General features: G+C 42.7%; 1 protein-coding gene across 1 annotated transcript in view; it reads right to left on the minus strand.

Annotated features, from left to right (window-relative positions):
• Window positions 1–614: 614 nt before the first annotated feature.
• BRI3BP (BRI3 binding protein) overlaps window positions 615–22,419 on the minus strand; it is a 40,415-nt gene continuing 18,610 nt past the window's right edge. The window contains exons 2-3 of the mRNA XM_084820121.1: window positions 6,210–6,312; window positions 615–4,441 (exon numbers count right to left, since the gene is read on the minus strand). Of these exons, the coding sequence (XP_084676247.1) occupies window positions 4,023–4,441; window positions 6,210–6,312 (522 nt within the window). The 3' untranslated portion in view covers window positions 615–4,022. The remainder of the gene's footprint in view (window positions 4,442–6,209; window positions 6,313–22,419) is intronic.

A 22,419-nucleotide genomic window follows, 5' to 3' on the forward strand; every position in this document is an offset into this window, starting at 1 on the left:
AATTTTGGTTTTTGTTTAAAAAAACTACCTAATACTTGAGTTCAGATGTCCAAAATAGGTTACGAAATCACTATATTCAGTGCAGATAAACAGCGTTATGCTCAATATTTTTTTCTTCTGCTTAACAGAAAAAAAGGACAGATTTCAAAACATGACACTTGGCATCATAGCTCAATGGAATCATCCAAGAAGTTTAAATTCACATGCAGAACACAGTAGAAATTAATGTTCTCCCCCGAAAAGAAAAAAACAAATGGTCAAGATAGATCATTAGCTGCCGAATACAGATTACTGGGGTGGCTCTTCAGTCACAGGAAACAGAATTTACCTCCATCAAAAAAAAAGCTACAGCAGAAACAACGAACCATCCATATTAACTCTGCAAACAAGCTTTTAAAAAGCTGATTTACACCGAAGAGGACAAAATATGGCATTAAGCTACAGCAGGCTTGGTACACGGTACTTGAATATCGTTTCACTTCTTAAAAAGCATTACATTCAGAATACAGCAACTCTGTTCTGTTTGTCAACAAGATCGAGACATCGGATGATGCTTCTACTACATTTGTACCGATGGATGACAAGATACTGCACAGCAGTCTAATCTTGGGTAAATGGCAAAAAGCGGAGCTCTTTCAGCTTTTTTTTTTATCCCTTAAGCTGCTACACTGTGATTTCCAAAGAAGGATTGGGTTCCCTCAAGCAGTAGCTTTCAATATGTGAGGAACTGAAGATGGGTCATTTATCAGTGATCATCAAAGGGAAGACATGCACAATAGTTTTTTGTACACCAGGAGTATACATAGCTCAACACACGTTCACATTGGGAGTGTTGCACCTACCTTGGGCCAATCTAACCATAGACAGAAGGTACAGAGTGTGGGGTTTTGCATGCATCATCCTTTCGGGGACATGTGTTCTTCACTCCCTTCCGTGGCTTGCTTTAGCTGTCATGGAGCAGTCTCTCTATTGGTACTAACCTTGGATAATGCTAACCAGGGTTGCTTTGTAAACATGGTTACAAGGACAAACCTAGTTAGTATTAACCAAGGTTGGTGCCAATGCAGATGTAGAGCAGTACAGTTACAGAAAGCAGAACATTCACTTGCCAAGGAAGAATGTGAGCTTCCTAACCATGGGTAAGAGATCAGGAATGTTACACCTACACTTGCCCATTATGAACCAATTTGTGCTCAGCTGCCTGCAATTCTGACCAAAATGGGGCCAGTTGAGGTAAATGCAAGAAGACACCTTGCAGAGGAATAAAACCATTGTGCAAATCCAACCCCAGTCTACGCTGAAGAAATCCCAGCAGGCAGCAATACCGAAATATACCTAAAATCCACAGGACAAGAACTAGATAGGCCTAAGTTAGTAGTTAGGCCTAAGTTTTATTCCTACCTCTATCAGTGGCCAACTGCAGTGCCTGCAGCCGTGTCACTTAAATTCTCGTCTCCCGAAGTAACCCTCAGTTAAATAGTGATAAAGGTGCCCTCTTCTCCATAAAAGGGCTCCAGAGTCTCAAATACAGCAGCAGCACAAAAACAGAGAAGTCCCCTTAGGGATGAGATTATGAAAAACGGAACTCAGGAGCCAACTACAGGAAACACAGTGCTTGCATTTTATAGAACTGGAGAAAAAAGTTAATGCAACATCACATTTACCTTCAAAAGCATAATAGCTGCACTACGTGGTAATGATCAGAACATTTTTCAAGTACAGTGGACAATAGTTTGTGCTCCTGTCTAATCTTAAAAACAGACCATACATAAATGAAGAGGGCAGGAGAGAACTAGGAGACACACACCAGGTTAGCCAATTTTACATATACTGTCCAAGCACAGTGTGCGAAATTTACATCAGTATTTCTCTCAACAATAACCTTATACAGTTAAATGTTTGTGTATAAAAATATATACATTCTTCCTACATAACCACCACGATGAGCTGATTTTGAGCAACAGGAATACGTTTTACATTTGTTTTCTCAACTAAAAAGAAATCCAGTGATGCACTTGTTTTCCCAACAGTAATTGGAGCATTTGATTGCAGAGGGCGGTTGTGGTCCTCTGTACTTACTCAGGAAGTAGTTCCATTTTAGGTCAATGATAGTAACTCCAGAGCAAGTTGACAGCAGAGGGTCGGAAGACAGACACGCACGTGCGCACACACACCTTACCTGTAAGCCAACTTTCAATAAATGCTGAAACGCACTTTCAGATACCTTAAAAAAGATACCTATTGTCTGGCTGTTTGGGTTTTTAAAAATCTGAACAGCCAATAATTGTCAGCATAAGCAGCAAGTTTCATTTTAAAAATTACATCATATATATATGGATGGCAATTCCGGTTTCATCCAACCCAAGCAATGAAGCTGGCCAAATCCTGCCCAGTCCTATGGGCACTAGTGGGCACTCTACCAGACAGGACTTGGCTGAGCATTTCCAGGCTCCCTTGATATTTTTTCAGTCTTCCCAAGAAATAGCATGCTATTGAATATGACTTAAATAACAATTTAGTGCAACAGGAGCTTAGGAAGGATTTGGTTCTGAGGCAACAGAAGATTAGTTCTAGGTAGAAAACTTCACCCTGCCTCATCACTGTTTTATGGGCACCTTTCACAGCATGAATCCCATATCGCTATTCTGGTGAAGTATTACTGCTGATCCCTCAAATGTGGGTTTTCTTTCTATCCTGGCACTCTGAACATGACTGTCCTCCCCAGACACCCACTGTGGAGATGACACCGACTTCAAGTGAAGAAAAGCACCGGATCTTCCTGAAAGTATGATTTATAAGTTATTGCCGCTTATTGGTCCTGAGAATGATTTCAGCAGCCAATGTTTTAGCAATGTTATTTTATCTCCTGCTTTTTAAAAATGAAGCTGCTAGGGGTCCTGAGGTTGTTGTGGGGTGGGGAGCTCTCTCTTTTCTTTAAAGACAATGCATAATGTATATTTAAAATTACTTCTGCTCAGAAAATATTGTATTGCAAAGACCAGCTCTGCACTGCCTGTGCACTGTGCCTTTCCAGCGATATTTTAAAACAATCCAATTTTCTTGGTCAGTGTCTCCTGCTTAAGCGCTGCTAAAACGGGTGGGAATTTCATAGAACACAGCAATGCTTTTGTGGTTCAAGGAAGGCTTTTGCAGGAGCAGTTCTGGTGATCTGCACCTTTACTCATTGGTAACAGAGCTCCGGAATGAGTGGTTCTGATTCATTACCATGGAGCAAGAATGTATCCTTCTGTGTGAACATACAGGGCAACCCTCTCCACTGAAGTGAATGGGGGAAACTGTTACAGACAGGTCAAGTTTATGTGCACACTGGAACCCCCTCGCTGGAACTCTATCAGGGCTGCCTATCTACAGTATGACTAGCTAAGGAAAAACACACAAGAAACACTTTGGGGGGGCTTTAACGGGCACTTGCTGTCCCAAAGATGCTCTCTCTTGTCATTAAAAGCCACAATGTGTGACCTTCTGATCTGGCTAGAACACACACCTTCCTTTGCAATTATACGAAAAGGCAACTCGAAGCAATTAAATTAAGTCACAGGTGAAAGCAAAATAAAATAAAAAATAAGGTGAGAAACTGACCCCTATAAACAACGTTTCTCAGCAGAAGCATTTCGTAGAATTCTTTTAAGCTTTCTTCCTTCTTTTAAAATGTCAAATCTGCATAAAGCTTCAGTTGAATTGTTAGTCATTTTAAACAGACTACTTAATATGCCTTTATAAAAACATTTTACAAAAGATGTTTTAAGTGCTTGGAAAAAAGTAAGCGGATAAAATTCTACTCATGGAGGAAAATCTCTGAATATACAGCTAAAGATTATTTTACAAGTGTAATTTTTGTTTTTTCTTTCAGTATATTGTCTAGATAAACTACTCTTAACATTTAACGTTGCACATTGTTTACCCCAGTGTTGGTTTGTTGCTTTGCTAACTTTTCATGGACTAGAGACAGCGCTTAGCAATTTCCTAAGAGAGCTGGTGTCAAAGGTGAACTAAATCTTGTTTCATTGGTCATTGCCTCTGTCCATGTTTTCAATCACCCTAGAAAGACGTATATTCAGGAGTCTGATTTGGCTGTCAAGGTGGTCAATCTTCTCTTCAAGAGTGCTATGGCTATTCCTCCTCCAGTAGAAGCCAACTGGCCCAGTCATGAAATAGACAGCCACGACAAAGCACAGGGGAAGGACCGCATGTTCCGGCTCGCCTTCGTACTTCTGGAGGATGTACACGCAGGACAGCGCAAAGAGGGCAACCCTCACGATCCAGAAGAATCGGCCACATAGCACATGCAAGAGATAAAAGAAGAACCCAAGGAGGAGAGACACAAACCAATAGGAAAGCAAGACTGCGCCAATCAGCAAAAGAGCACGAGCAGGGCTGTTGGCGAGGGCTCCGGGGCTGAAATAATGGGTCAAATTGGAACCTGAAAATTAAAGAAGAAAGGTTCATCAGATACAGTCGCTACCTGGAACCATGAAGATGGGCAACATCTTCAACAAATGGACAACACATTAAAAGCAGCAAATGAGTTCGGAAGGAATGATTCTACACACATGATTTCATCATGGCAATTCCTCTGCTGAGACTTCATGCTGGAGTGCTTTTGCTGGGTGTCAACTGGTGTGCCTACTGCATCCATTCCTGGTATGGTCAGACCTGGCCACGGTCCTACATCAGAAGTGGGCAACTTGTGGCCCTCAGGATGTTTTAGCCTACAACTCCCATCACCCTAGCCAGAACAGCCAATGTTGAGGGCTGATGGGAGTTGTAGGCCAAGACATTTGGAGGACCATATGTTGCCAACCCCTGTCCTATGTGCACAACTTATATCACGATAGGACTACTGTTATATACTCTACCTGGGGCTGCCCCTGGAACCACTTGGAAACGTCAACTAGTACAAAATGGAAGGGAAAAGCGGGGTGAACACTGAACAAAAAAATGCATTTAGTTCAAGTACAAAAAAACCTTTTAAAAGTCCTTCTTCCTCTTTTCCCTTGAGCAGTTATAAGCAGAGGAGAAGAAACTGCAAGGTTTTCCCCCACCTCTTTGGAGAAATGAAAGTCTGCCTAATGGAAATTGGACTTCCAGATAGGGATTTAAATTTCTGGGCAAATGTATTCAATCCTGTGCCTTATGCATGAACCCACTACAGGAACAGTACAATGTCATAAACCCACCCATTCAAACGAAGAACTACCTCATGTCATCCATGGCTATTATTGATCATGTATCTATAGGGGGGGATGAAATTAGATATCTACGGAAAAGATGCCCTTGGTTTCTGCTTGTCCTTTCGCAATGGATACATTTATCATGCATAGCCTGATATAGACAGGATCCATCGAGATGCACAGCCCATCATGTGCTCTCTTAATCTTTTCCCAACCTGGCTAATACAGGCAGCCAGCACTAGCCTAGCCTTGTGGATGGAGTCAGTAGTGAACACCTCTCTGAGCAAGGATATAGTACAACTGCCTTAAAGGAAGCTGTGGTTAACTGCTGTCGAAGATGTCCTTGCTCAACCCCAGTGGTTTAACAACTATTGTACAACAACTACTGTAGCACTCTGTGAACCAAAAAGTATGTCTACTACTCCCACTACCACCCTGTTTACAATCCTGTCCCACCACCATATATACCATATATATACCTGAAGCTCTGGGTAACGCTCCATATGAAGTGGGCTATAGTCCATGAAAGCTTATGCCAGAATTAGTTTGTTGGCCTTTGTTGTGCCACAAGACTCTTTGAGGCTGCTCAGACAACATGCTAACTCACGTTCAGCAGTTGGGTGTGCATTGTTTCAAACGGTGGGTTGGTTTGCTGAAGCATGGGTTATCGCATTCTCTGAACGCAGCCAGTGTGGCTTGTTAACCACCCTGAACAACCCAACAACAAACCATGGGTTCTCAAATGGGTTTATTTGAGAAAATTAGCCACATTGCATGGTTAACAAGCCACCCTGGCTGCGTTCAGACAACATGCTAACCCACGGTTCAACAAACAACCCACGGTTCAAAACAACCCACACTCAACCATTGAGTGTGGGTTAGCATGTTGTGTGAACAGCCCCTTTGTTGTTTTTGCTGCAGTAGACTAAACAACTACCCCCTAGAAATTGTAAATACTAATTTTATTCGAATCCCCTTCATATTTAGCAGACTTCTGTAAATTTTTTCCACACCTACCATCAATCCCAAGGACATCCAGAAGATCTGTCCATATTCTCCAGAATGTATCTACTAGAACATCCACACCATATACGAATCGCTCAGTCAGTCTGGAGAAAAACTGGGAAAGCAGAGCCGAAAAACAGAGTTGAAAGATTTCATTCAATTGACAACACTTGTAAGTGAGGCCCTTACACTGTTCTTCTTAACCTCAAATGAAGGCAGCACTGGGGCAAGGAAGGCACAATATTCGATCTGGAAGGCTCCAGAATTTGTGAAAGTGTTCTCTGCACATGATCAGAAGCATACTGATTCTATATCTGGACCCTGGAAAGCAGGTTCCAGTGCTGAACTCTCAAGCAGCAGATATCCAAGCTGTAAAGTGTAAGCAACTAATGACATGTGAAGTTGCTCTACACAGAGTCACACCATTAGCCTGTCTGGCCCCAAAGCATGACTGACAGCAGCTCTCTAAAGTCTCAGGCTAAGAAATCTTTCCAAACTCTGCTACCTGAGACCCTTTTTATCTGGAGATGCTGAGGATGGAATCTGGGAGTTCATGCAAGCAGAGCACGAACTCTATCACTGGGCTGTCAACCTAGCAGTGAGATCCGTCACAGGGCTCCAGTGAGAATTAAAACTGCAAAGTACTTTGCATATTAATATCTTGATCCCATACACAAGTTACCCATGCCTACACCTATAGATTCAATGGGCCTAGGCCGAGGTGGGCAAAATGTAAGCCAAAACATCTGAAGGGCAGTAATTTGGCCACCGCTGGCTAGGTAAACCCAAGTCTGCAAAGACTATTTAGCACTTTAAGAGTGCTAAATAAACTGGAATAAATGTTTACATGTTTACATTTCCCAGTCTACAACTGAAACTTATGTTTCACTTATTGAGAGTTGTTTTTCCTTGTAGACTTTCAACTAATTAATGACAGGTCTGTGAGAACAAAGGTCCTTTGCATTTACAGAACGAAAGAAAACTGACATGCTGTTAAGATGTTCAAAGAAGGTCAATGATGTGAAAATGATACTCTTGTTAGTTTAAAAATTACTGTAATTTCAGGCAAGCCACACAATACTGTGAAGTATATTGGTGGGGAAGAGTGAAATTCAATTATAAACATGCTCAGTACAGTACCAAGCCAATGAAAGGGGCTACCATCACTCTTCCAAATTAAAACATATGTCATCAAGGTCTCCAGTATCGTATGGACTATGGTGAGAAGCTTTTCCACCCCTTCTATCCCTTTATATCATCTAATTATAACTGGACAGCATTGCTCTATATCTGCACGCCACCAAATCTTGCCTCAGTTTTTTCTTCCACCAACATTCTTCTAGATTTCTCTCCTCCTCCATCTTCTATAACAAAATTAAGTAGCTATACTAGTCCTGCACTTAAACCGCTCTCCTGGGGCAAGCTAAAACCAAACAAACACCTCTTATGCATGCACAAGCTTCCCAGAGTAAAGATGACCCTGATAAAGGAACTGGAGGAAAGCCTCGTGAAAAGGGCTATCCAAACGTATGATCTCTGCCATTCCCATACAGCTGTCAAAGAGCTTCGGAATGACTAGATCCACCTTCCTGAGCTTCGTGCCCTCCAAATGTGTGGGACTACAACTCCCAGAATCCCCCAGCCAACAGGGCTGGCTGGGGAATACTTAATCTGAACAGCACCAGGTTGGGGAAGGCTGGACTAGATATTCCACATGAATACTACTCCCCAATGCTTAGTATTCTTTCCAGGTCTGAACTACGGCTTGGTCCACAGATGCAGCAGGATGAACAGATACCACCATGCCAGTTCAGGCTACAGGTGGGGGGACGCTATTTTTCAATGTTCCTCCTTGGAAAAAACATGAGTGCAACAGGGAAAAGGGGTCAAGACCACCAATTTCCCAGATCTACTAGCATCCCCACTTATAGGGAGGGTTTTTTTTTGGGGGGGGAATACAAGCTAAGCCTCCCCCATCGCCCAAGTTCCATTCTGCTGCCTTGCCCAGACTGATCTGCTATACTTTACTGGCCCTATTAATCTCTCCTCCCTCATCTGTGTCTCTTCCACCCTGCACTCTGCTACGTTCCAGGCAAGGTCTTCCCTCCCTAGGAACATCAGAAGCTGCCTTATAGCAAGAAGACCATCTAGCTCAAACGTTATTTTTTCTTCACAGGCCACTACTTTATTTCTTGGCAGGCCACTTAGATTTTTTACTTTTGTGTTCTACAAATCAAAGCACAAACTTCGCTCACGCCGTAATAACATTTGATTTTCTTCAGCACTGGCATCGCTGCCCCCCCCCCCCTGCCATTTAATGAAAATTATGGTCATAAGCCAGGCTGCTGAGAAGGGCCTTTTAACGGGTAAATTTAGGAGAAAATATATTATGGCAACAATTCTGTGCTATGTAAATCGTGGACACTAGGCCAGGGTCTTGTTATCCTGCTTCCATAATCTGGTCCTGGTCAGAAAAAACAAATCGAGCACAGGGCCAAGTATTCCTGACTGTTCTGCAAACTTCCTGTGGACCACTGGAATAGAATTTGCAGAAAACAGAACCTCCAACTGAGTTTATTGCTTACAGTGACTGGCAGCCAGGATCTCAGGCCCAGATCTTTCCCAGCCCTACCTGAAGATGCCAGGGATTTAACCTGCAATCTTTTGCATGTGAATCACAAAGCCCCTCTCCTAATGCTTGTTTTATAGCTACATTACCTCTCCTAAGTTCCTGCTCTTCACCGTCCAATGCCTCCCTTCACTGCTTTATTGATTTCCAGCTGTTTTTCTCTGGCCTTACTACAAAACCCATTATTTAAATCTCCAACCTCTCCATCCTATACCTCACTTGGCTGTCTATGGAGGCTGTAAACCCTGTGGACAGGGACTGCATCATCTCTATTTCTTCCCACCATGCTGTTGGCAGTAAATGTGTGCGCTGCTATATAACTATCCAACAGAAAGAGAGAGAAAAAAGTACATGACTTCATAGAGAACATGCTGGAAGCTAAAACCCACACAGTAGCTTTCAGTTCCTAGGTTTCCTTAGTGAGACAAGCAAGTTTCCCCACCATGCACTGCCACGGGAGGGGGGAGGGATAATGGGAACATTCTAGGCACACACAGACCCAATTCACATGATCAAACTACCCATGGTTAACAACCCATGGTTTGTTTTTGAGTGCACAGGAACAAGCGAGCGAATGTGCTGGTTCGCACCCATTTGCCCGCTTTCCTGAAACAACCCAGGTATGCCCCGTTGCTGGGTTACTCTTATGTGCAAACCTGGAAACTTTGGGTTTGTTGTTTAGGAGACAACAACCTAGACTTAACCCAACAATCCAGAGTTTCAGGGTTCAAATGTAATAACAACCTAAGATCGGGGCATTCCTGGGTTGTTCAGGAAAATGGCAGTGATGAGTGTGCATACTTGCTGCTGCACAGCTGCAACTGACTATGGGTTGATTAACCCACAGTTAAGCCGTTATGTGAGAACCAGGTCAGTTTGCACAGGATGTGATGCCTGGCTGATATCCCACATAAATGGGGAGCGTACAGAGGATTCTAAGGTGTGCTGTAATACACAGGGGCTCCTTGGTGGAGAAAGGAATGTATAAAGGGTTCCCTTGATGGATGGAAGTCTGAAAACGGCTTCTTTAGAAGGAGCAAAAGGTTAAGAGAACTCCTATGCTATCCTATTCTGTTGGTTTCATTTTCAAGCATCAGAAAGGCCCTCCCTTCATTATGTTCTTAAATGCATGCTTTTATTACTGTTCGCGTCACCCTTTGAATTCACCGCATGCTTTGAAGTGCCCACTCTCAATCAAACCCAAGCACATGCAAAGCAAAACACAGTGTCAGGCTTAACATAGGCTCTCAGACATCAAGAACTTGCATTTTAGGACACGGACCTGCTAGAGAGAAAGCCACAGGCTCTTGCCATTCTCTCCTTCAAAGCCCTGGAAGGGCGCCTGAAGGCTCTTGCCTCCTGGGATGAGGTGTCAGTTTGAGCCATTTCTTCCAGAGTTGATTTTTGAGACCTGAGCTTTGAAGAGATGCCCAGGAATCAGCTTGTGATGAATGGGGAAGGGAGGAGGAATGAAGAAAAAAAACCCAGCATGTCCCCCCCCCACCTCCCCCGACCCCACCATTATTTCATTTATTTTATAAGCATTATTTCATTAAGGGTCTCTAAGAATTTTTTATTTCATGTAATCTATTTCACTCTCTCTTTCTCCCTCTCCCCCACCGCCCCCCACTTTCCTCTTCACTTCTCATGCCAATCTTCACAAAGTGGCTTTATTTTTAGAAATATGACCTTTCCGTTGTGGTTACAGGGGACAAGAGAAGGAATGAGACAGGGTGGCAGCATCTCTAGGAAAAATTTCAGCACCAGGCTTTGCATTCAAACAGCACCTTCACACAGGGAGGGAGGTCACCGAGGGAAAAACATCAATTTCAGTGCTTCCTGGGCAGGAAGTTAGGCAAGCACAACCAAAGAGCAAAAAGACAGGCAGTGTAGGGATCCGTCAAAGTCAGAAACAAGCCATCTAGGTTGCAGTAAGGTCATTAAGGGAGCAATCCTACCCGGAGAGGTGGCTGCCTCCGAACTCGGAGGTGACCGCCTATCCAATGCAGGGCAGGAGAAGTGAGGAGGGGATCGTCCTCCACGGGAAGTTGGAGCGCAGGAAGCAGTGGCCACATGACATGTTGGGTGTGTCATACTGGATTTCGGACTTCCCCACTCTGGCACGTGCCCAGGAACACCCGTTTTCACTGCTTCGCACTCCTCTTCCGAATACAGAGCGCAGGGCTGTTCTGTGCTGCCTATGAGGCAAGTGCAGGAGGGGATGAAGGCCAGTTCTCAGGGAACTGACCTATCCTACAGCTGTCTAGCCACTAACTAGAATCATAGAATAGTAGGGCTGGAAGGGGCCTACAAGGCCATCGAGTCCAACCCCCTGCTCAATGCAGGAATCCAAGTCAGAGCATCCCTGACAGATGGCTGTCCAGCCTCGTCTTGAACGCCTCCAGTGACTAGCAGCCGTAGGATTGCACTCCAACTCAGTGTTCTTTATCCGTTCTTCCAACGTGCCCTAAAATGTTTTAAGTCCTGTCCACCAGGTTCAACTTCAATCAGAACTTTCATTCTCCTATAGGTACAGAAATACAGCCCACCCCCTGCAATGTTCAACGTCTTCATCTACAACTGCAATGCCCCCTTCAAACAGCAACACAGCTAGAGAGATTCTACTGCTTCCCTCAAGTAGTAGCGCAGACGGGCGTTTCAGCAGATGCTGACTGTGAAGCATAGCTGAGGAAAGCTGCACTTACTGAAATTCTCCCCTTCCTCTACAGAAGTGTTCCAAGAGACAAGAGGCTTTTTGTCCTTTGCAATCTAGTCTTTGGGCCAAAGAACATGTTACCCATCTGTAATGGTAGCCTGATAGGTCCCTTTTCTGCTCGATTTGTGTAAAAAAGCCACACAAGTCATGAAGAAATCATGACTATTTAGTTACCTGGGTATTGCATTCCCCTTTCACCTCTTTTATTGTTATTACTATTATATATACATCCCACCTTTTTTCCTCTTGCAAGGAACCCAAGACAGCTTACACAGCCCTCTTCCTCTCCAATTTATCCTCACAATAACCCTGTGAGGTAGGTTAGGCTGAGAGTCTGTCAGTGAGTTTCATTGCCGAGTGGGGACTAGAACCCAGGTCTCCTGAGTCCCAATCCAACACTCACCACTACACCACACTCTCTTGCCAAGATATTCACCTTTCTGACCCTTTGCCCCCAACCATTGCTATACGCACTTACTTCAGTTCCATTTGTCAAAACTGCAAGATCATAAAGCCATTCTCATTACAACAGTGACAATTATTCCAATTTGACACAATCGTCAAAAAGGAAACACAAGCGGTACTTACACAGACATGTAGTTGCCCTTACGCTTCTACAGGACACCCAACCACCCCTCAATGACTGTAATGAGCACTTAATGAATCAACGCCATCAGTTCAGTTGGTTAAAACCATAAAATTAAGGGCACAATCCTATGCATGTTTAGACAGGAAAAAGTCCTACAATTCCCACCATTCCCCAGCCAGCTCTCTCTTTAATGAGCTTCCGCAAGGCATTGAAAACTTGGCTGTTCATGCAGGCATTTGGGGTGGGCTAGGGAAATTTTAGAAAATGATGTTTTAATGTGTAATTTTATTGTTTTCAACTTATTTATTTATTTATTTATTTATTAAATTTACCAGTCGCCCATCTGGCCAGTCACCCAGCCACTCTGGGTGATGTACAGAGTATATAATAGAACAGTTTAAAACAACAAAATTCTACATTAAAGACATCATTTTCTAAAAATACCCTAACCCACCCCAAATGCCTGCCTCAACAACCACATTTGTAATGCTCAGTGGAAGCTCATTAAAGAGGGGGCATGGCGGAGTTCCCTAGGGAGGGACTTCCACAGAGTGGGGGCCACCACAGAGAAGGCCCTCTCCCTCATCCCCACAGTTTTAAACTGTTTGTATTATTATACATCGCCCAGAGTGGCCGGGAGACCGGCCAGATAGGCGATTAAGAAATCTAATAAACAAACAAACAAACATGCATAGGATTGAGCCCTAAAGGCGCTATCCTCATTATCCCTATCACCACCTTCATTACCCCCCATTATCATCATCATCACCCCCATTATTCTAACTATTATCCCTATCATTATTATAGCTATCGCCCCTATTATTCCCCACGATTGTTATACTCTTACTATTAGAGTAACTGCCCCTACTATTGCTCCCATTATTCCTAAACACTTACTCATACATTTATCCCTATTGTTATTCCTGCTTATTATCCCCATTATTATTCCCATTACTCTAACTATTACCCCTACCATTATTATACCTATCGCCCCTATTATTCCCCATGGTTGTTATACTGTTACTATTAGAATAAATAACCTTACTATTGCTCCCATTATTCTTATACTCTTACTATTACATTTATCCCTATCGGTATTCCTGTTTATTATCCCCATTATTATCCCCATTACCCCATTACTCTAACTATTACCCCTACCATTATTCTACCTATCGCCCCAATTATTCCCCATGGTTGTTATACTGTTACTATTAGAATAACTGCCCCTACTATTGCTCCCATTATTCCTATACACTTACTCATACATTTATCCCTATTGTTATTCCTGCTTATTATCCCCATTATTATTCCCATTACCCCATTACTCTAACTATTACCCCAACCAGCATTATACCTATCGCCCCTATTATTCCCCATGGTTGTTATACTGTTACTATTAGAATAACTGCCCCTACTATTGCTCCCATTATTCCTATACTCTTACTCATACATTTATCCCTATTGTTATTCCTGCTTATTATCCCCATTACCCCCATTACTCTAACTATTACCCCTACCATGATTATACCTATCACCCCTATTATTCCCCATGGTTGTTATCCTGTTACTATTAGAATAACTGCCCCTACTAATGCTCCCATTATTCCTATACACTTACTCATACATTTATCCCTATTGTTATTCCTGCTTATTATCCCCATTACTCTATTACCCCTACCATGATTATACCTATCGCCCCTATTATTCCCCAGGGTTGTAATCCTGTTACTATTAGAATAACTGGCCTGCTATTGCTCCCATTATTCCTATACACTTACTCATACATTTATCCCTATTGTTATTCCTGCTTATTATCCCCATTACCCCCATTACTCTACTACCCCTACCATGATTATACCTATCGCCCCTATTATTCCCCACGGTTGTTATCCTGTTACTATTAGAATAACTGCCCCTACTATTGCTCCCATTATTCCTATACACTTACTCATACATTTATCCCTATTGTTATTCCTGCTTATTATCCCCATTACTCTATTACCCCTACCATGATTATACCTATCGCCCCTATTATTCCCCAGGGTTGTAATCCTGTTACTATTAGAATAACTGGCCTGCTATTGCTCCCATTATTCCTATACACTTACTCATACATTTATCCCTATTGTTATTCCTGCTTATTATCCCCATTACCCCCATTACTCTACTACCCCTACCATGATTATACCTATCGCCCCTATTATTCCCCACGGTTGTTATCCTGTTACTATTAGAATAACTGCCCCTACTATTGCTCCCATTATTCCTATACACTTACTCATACATTTATCCCTATTGTTATTCCTGCGTATTATCCCCATTACTCTATTACCCCTACCATGATTATACCTATCGCCCCTATTATTCCCCAGGGTTGTAATCCTGTTACTATTAGAATAACTGGCCTGCTATTGCTCCCATTATTCCTATATACTTACTCATACATTTATCCCTATTGTTATTCCTGCTTATTATCCCCATTACCCCCATTACTCTATTACCCCTACCATGATTATACCTATCGCCCCTATTATTCCCCACGGTTGTTATCCTGTTACTATTAGATTAACTGCCCCTACTATTGCTCCCATTATTCCTATATACTTACTCATACATTTATCCCTATTGTTATTCCTGCTTATTATCCCCATTATTATTCCCATTACCCCATTACTCTAACTATTACCCCAACCAGCATTATACCTATCGCCCCTATTATTCCCCATGGTTGTTATACTGTTACTATTAGAATAACTGCCCCTACTATTGCTCCCATTATTCCTATACTCTTACTCATACATTTATCCCTATTGTTATTCCTGCTTATTATCCCCATTACCCCCATTACTCTAACTATTACCCCTACCATGATTATACCTATCACCCCTATTATTCCCCATGGTTGTTATCCTGTTACTATTAGAATAACTGCCCCTACTAATGCTCCCATTATTCCTATACACTTACTCATACATTTATCCCTATTGTTATTCCTGCTTATTATCCCCATTACTCTATTACCCCTACCATGATTATACCTATCGCCCCTATTATTCCCCAGGGTTGTAATCCTGTTACTATTAGAATAACTGGCCTGCTATTGCTCCCATTATTCCTATACACTTACTCATACATTTATCCCTATTGTTATTCCTGCTTATTATCCCCATTACCCCCATTACTCTACTACCCCTACCATGATTATACCTATCGCCCCTATTATTCCCCACGGTTGTTATCCTGTTACTATTAGAATAACTGCCCCTACTATTGCTCCCATTATTCCTATACACTTACTCATACATTTATCCCTATTGTTATTCCTGCTTATTATCCCCATTACTCTATTACCCCTACCATGATTATACCTATCGCCCCTATTATTCCCCAGGGTTGTAATCCTGTTACTATTAGAATAACTGGCCTGCTATTGCTCCCATTATTCCTATACACTTACTCATACATTTATCCCTATTGTTATTCCTGCTTATTATCCCCATTACCCCCATTACTCTACTACCCCTACCATGATTATACCTATCGCCCCTATTATTCCCCACGGTTGTTATCCTGTTACTATTAGAATAACTGCCCCTACTATTGCTCCCATTATTCCTATACACTTACTCATACATTTATCCCTATTGTTATTCCTGCGTATTATCCCCATTACTCTATTACCCCTACCATGATTATACCTATCGCCCCTATTATTCCCCAGGGTTGTAATCCTGTTACTATTAGAATAACTGGCCTGCTATTGCTCCCATTATTCCTATATACTTACTCATACATTTATCCCTATTGTTATTCCTGCTTATTATCCCCATTACCCCCATTACTCTATTACCCCTACCATGATTATACCTATCGCCCCTATTATTCCCCACGGTTGTTATCCTGTTACTATTAGATTAACTGCCCCTACTATTGCTCCCATTATTCCTATACACTTACTCATACATTTATCCCTATTGTTATTCCTGCTTATTATCCCCATTACCCCATTACTCTATTATCCCTACCATAATTATACCTATCGCCCCTATAATTCCCCACGGTTGTTATCCTGTCACTATTAGAATAAATGCCCCTAGTATTGCTCCCATTATTCCTATACACTTACTCATACATTTATCCCTATTGTTATTCCTGCTTATTAGCCCCATTATTATGCCCATTATTATGCCCATTATTATCCCCATTACTCTAACTATTACCCCTACCATTATTATACCTATCGCCCCAGTTATTCCCCATGGTTGTTATAGTGTTACTATTAGAATAACTGCCCCAACAATTGCTCCCATTATTCCAATATTCTAACTATTACATTTATCCCTATTGTTATTCCTGTTTATTATCCCCATTATTCTAACTATTACCCCTACCATGATTATACCTATCGCCCCTGTCATTCCCCAGGGTTGTTATCCTGGTACTATTAGAATGACTGCCCCTACTCTTCCTCCCATCATTTCTATACGCTTGCTACGACACTGATCCCTATTGTTATTCCTGCTTATCATCCCATTCTTATCCCCATTACACTATTACCCCAGCCAGCATTATACCTATCGCCCCTGTCATTCCCCAGGGTTGTTATCCTGGTACTATCAGAATGACTGCCCCTACTCTTCCTCCCATCATTCCTATATGCTTGCTACGACACTGATCCCTATTGTTATTCCTGCTTATCATCCCATTCTTATCCCCATTACACTATTACCCCAGCCAGCATTATACCTATCGCCCCTGTCATTCCCCAGGGTTGTTATCCTGGTACTATTAGAATGACTGCCCCTACTCTTCCTCCCATCATTCCTATACGCTTGCCGCGACATGGATCCCTATTGTTATTCCTGCTTATCATCCCATTCTTATCCCCATTACTCTAACTTCACCCCAGCCGGCATTATACCTATCGCCCCTGTCATTCCCCAGGGTTGTTATCCTGGTACTATTAGAATGACTGCCCCTACTCTTCCTCCCATCATTCCTATACGCTTGCCGCGACATGGATCCCTATTGTTATTCCTGCTTATCATCCCATTCTTATCCCCATTACTCTAACTTCACCCCAGCCGGCATTATACCTATCGCCCCTGTCATTCCCCAGGGTTGTTATCCTGGTACTATTAGAATGACTGCCCCTACTCTTCCTCCCATCATTCCTATACGCTTGCTACGACACTGATCCCTATTGTTATTCCTGCTTATCATCCCATTCTTATCCCCATTACACTATTACCCCAGCCAGCATTATACCTATCGCCCCTGTCATTCCCCAGGGTTGTTATCCTGGTACTATTAGAATGACTGCCCCTACTCTTCCTCCCATCATTCCTATACGCTTGCCGCGACATGGATCCCTATTGTTATTCCTGCTTATCATCCCATTCTTATCCCCATTACTCTAACTTCACCCCAGCCGGCATTATACCTATCGCCCCTGTCATTCCCCAGGGTTGTTATCCTGGTACTATTAGAATGACTGCCCCTACTCTTCCTCCCATCATTCCTATACGCTTGCCGCGACATGGATCCCTATTGTTATTCCTGCTTATCATCCCATTCTTATCCCCATTACTCTAACTTCACCCCAGCCGGCATTATACCTATCGCCCCTGTCATTCCCCAGGGTTGTTATCCTGGTACTATTAGAATGACTGCCCCTACTCTTCCTCCCATCATTCCTATACGCTTGCCGCGACATGGATCCCTATTGTTATTCCTGCTTATCATCCCATTCTTATCCCCATTACTCTAACTTCACCCCAGCCGGCATTATACCTATCGCCCCTGTCATTCCCCAGGGTTGTTATCCTGGTACTATTAGAATGACTGCCCCTACTCTTCCTCCCATCATTCCTATACGCTTGCCGCGACATGGATCCCTATTGTTATTCCTGCTTATCATCCCATTCTTATCCCCATTACTCTAACTTCACCCCAGCCGGCATTATACCTATCGCCCCTGTCATTCCCCAGGGTTGTTATCCTGGTACTATTAGAATGACTGCCCCTACTCTTCCTCCCATCATTCCTATACGCTTGCCGCGACATGGATCCCTATTGTTATTCCTGCTTATCATCCCATTCTTATCCCCATTACTCTAACTTCACCCCAGCCGGCATTATACCTATCGCCCCTGTCATTCCCCAGGGTTGTTATCCTGGTACTATTAGAATGACTGCCCCTACTCTTCCTCCCATCATTCCTATACGCTTGCTACGACACTGATCCCTATTGTTATTCCTGCTTATCATCCCATTCTTATCCCCATTACACTATTACCCCAGCCGGCATTATACCTATCGCCCCTGTCATTCCCCAGGGTTGTTATCCTGGTACTATTAGAATGACTGCCCCTACTCTTCCTCCCATCATTCCTATACGCTTGCTACGACACTGATCCCTATTGTTATTCCTGCTTATCATCCCATTCTTATCCCCATTACACTATTACCCCAGCCAGCATTATACCTATCGCCCCTGTCATTCCCCAGGGTTGTTATCCTGGTACTATTAGAATGACTGCCCCTACTCTTCCTCCCATCATTCCTATACGCTTGCTACGACACTGATCCCTATTGTTATTCCTGCTTATCATCCCATTCTTATCCCCATTACACTATTACCCCAGCCAGCATTATACCTATCGCCCCTGTCATTCCCCAGGGTTGTTATCCTGGTACTATTAGAATGACTGCCCCTACTCTTCCTCCCATCATTCCTATACGCTTGCTACGACACTGATCCCTATTGTTATTCCTGCTTATCATCCCATTCTTATCCCCATTACACTATTACCCCAGCCAGCATTATACCTATCGCCCCTGTCATTCCCCAGGGTTGTTATCCTGGTACTATTAGAATGACTGCCCCTACTCTTCCTCCCATCATTCCTATACGCTTGCTACGACACTGATCCCTATTGTTATTCCTGCTTATCATCCCATTCTTATCCCCATTACACTATTACCCCAGCCAGCATTATACCTATCGCCCCTGTCATTCCCCAGGGTTGTTATCCTGGTACTATTAGAATGACTGCCCCTACTCTTCCTCCCATCATTCCTATACGCTTGCTACGACACTGATCCCTATTGTTATTCCTGCTTATCATCCCATTCTTATCCCCATTACACTATTACCCCAGCCAGCATTATACCTATCGCCCCTGTCATTCCCCAGGGTTGTTATCCTGGTACTATTAGAATGACTGCCCCTACTCTTCCTCCCATCATTCCTATACGCTTGCTACGACACTGATCCCTATTGTTATTCCTGCTTATCATCCCATTCTTATCCCCATTACACTATTACCCCAGCCAGCATTATACCTATCGCCCCTGTCATTCCCCAGGGTTGTTATCCTGGTACTATTAGAATGACTGCCCCTACTCTTCCTCCCATCATTCCTATACGCTTGCTACGACACTGATCCCTATTGTTATTCCTGCTTATCATCCCATTCTTATCCCCATTACTCTAACTTCACCCCAGCCGGCATTATACCTATCGCCCCTGTCATTCCCCAGGGTTGTTATCCTGGTACTATTAGAATGACTGCCCCTACTCTTCCTCCCATCATTCCTATACGCTTGCCGCGACATGGATCCCTATTGTTATTCCTGCTTATCATCCCATTCTTATCCCCATTACTCTAACTTCACCCCAGCCGGCATTATACCTATCGCCCCTGTCATTCCCCAGGGTTGTTATCCTGGTACTATTAGAATGACTGCCCCTACTCTTCCTCCCATCATTCCTATACGCTTGCCGCGACATGGATCCCTATTGTTATTCCTGCTTATCATCCCATTCTTATCCCCATTACTCTAACTTCACCCCAGCCGGCATTATACCTATCGCCCCTGTCATTCCCCAGGGTTGTTATCCTGGTACTATTAGAATGACTGCCCCTACTCTTCCTCCCATCATTCCTATACGCTTGCCGCGACATGGATCCCTATTGTTATTCCTGCTTATCATCCCATTCTTATCCCCATTACTCTAACTTCACCCCAGCCGGCATTATACCTATCGCCCCTGTCATTCCCCAGGGTTGTTATCCTGGTACTATTAGAATGACTGCCCCTACTCTTCCTCCCATCATTCCTATACGCTTGCCGCGACATGGATCCCTATTGTTATTCCTGCTTATCATCCCATTCTTATCCCCATTACTCTAACTTCACCCCAGCCGGCATTATACCTATCGCCCCTGTCATTCCCCAGGGTTGTTATCCTGGTACTATTAGAATGACTGCCCCTACTCTTCCTCCCATCATTCCTATACGCTTGCTACGACACTGATCCCTATTGTTATTCCTGCTTATTATCCCCATTACTCTATTACCCCTACCATGATTATACCTATCGCCCCTATTATTCCCCAGGGTTGTAATCCTGTTACTATTAGAATAACTGGCCTGCTATTGCTCCCATTATTCCTATACACTTACTCATACATTTATCCCTATTGTTATTCCTGCTTATTATCCCCATTACCCCCATTACTCTACTACCCCTACCATGATTATACCTATCACCCCTATTATTCCCCACGGTTGTTATCCTGTTACTATTAGAATAACTGCCCCTACTATTGCTCCCATTATTCCTATACACTTACTCATACATTTATCCCTATTGTTATTCCTGCGTATTATCCCCATTACTCTATTACCCCTACCATGATTATACCTATCGCCCCTATTATTCCCCAGGGTTGTAATCCTGTTACTATTAGAATAACTGGCCTGCTATTGCTCCCATTATTCCTATATACTTACTCATACATTTATCCCTATTGTTATTCCTGCTTATTATCCCCATTACCCCCATTACTCTATTACCCCTACCATGATTATACCTATCGCCCCTATTATTCCCCACGGTTGTTATCCTGTTACTATTAGATTAACTGCCCCTACTATTGCTCCCATTATTCCTATACACTTACTCATACATTTATCCCTATTGTTATTCCTGCTTATTATCCCCATTATTATTCCCATTACCCCATTACTCTAACTATTACCCCAACCAGCATTATACCTATCGCCCCTATTATTCCCCATGGTTGTTATACTGTTACTATTAGAATAACTGCCCCTACTATTGCTCCCATTATTCCTATACTCTTACTCATACATTTATCCCTATTGTTATTCCTGCTTATTATCCCCATTACCCCCATTACTTTAACTATTACCCCTACCATGATTATACCTATCACCCCTATTATTCCCCATGGTTGTTATCCTGTTACTATTAGAATAACTGCCCCTACTAATGCTCCCATTATTCCTATACACTTACTCATACATTTATCCCTATTGTTATTCCTGCTTATTATCCCCATTACTCTATTACCCCTACCATGATTATACCTATCGCCCCTATTATTCCCCAGGGTTGTAATCCTGTTACTATTAGAATAACTGGCCTGCTATTGCTCCCATTATTCCTATACACTTACTCATACATTTATCCCTATTGTTATTCCTGCTTATTATCCCCATTACCCCCATTACTCTACTACCCCTACCATGATTATACCTATCGCCCCTATTATTCCCCACGGTTGTTATCCTGTTACTATTAGAATAACTGCCCCTACTATTGCTCCCATTATTCCTATACACTTACTCATACATTTATCCCTATTGTTATTCCTGCTTATTATCCCCATTACTCTATTACCCCTACCATGATTATACCTATCGCCCCTATTATTCCCCAGGGTTGTAATCCTGTTACTATTAGAATAACTGGCCTGCTATTGCTCCCATTATTCCTATACACTTACTCATACATTTATCCCTATTGTTATTCCTGCTTATTATCCCCATTACCCCCATTACTCTACTACCCCTACCATGATTATACCTATCGCCCCTATTATTCCCCACGGTTGTTATCCTGTTACTATTAGAATAACTGCCCCTACTATTGCTCCCATTATTCCTATACACTTACTCATACATTTATCCCTATTGTTATTCCTGCGTATTATCCCCATTACTCTATTACCCCTACCATGATTATACCTATCGCCCCTATTATTCCCCAGGGTTGTAATCCTGTTACTATTAGAATAACTGGCCTGCTATTGCTCCCATTATTCCTATATACTTACTCATACATTTATCCCTATTGTTATTCCTGCTTATTATCCCCATTACTCTATTACCCCTACCATGATTATACCTATCGCCCCTATTATTCCCCACGGTTGTTATCCTGTTACTATTAGATTAACTGCCCCTACTATTG

Source organism: Heloderma suspectum, chromosome 13 (genome assembly GCF_057233095.1).
Source record: "Heloderma suspectum isolate Gila_16-S chromosome 13, 16-S_ref, whole genome shotgun sequence".
In the NCBI taxonomy this organism is placed as follows: domain Eukaryota; kingdom Metazoa; phylum Chordata; class Lepidosauria; order Squamata; family Helodermatidae; genus Heloderma; species Heloderma suspectum.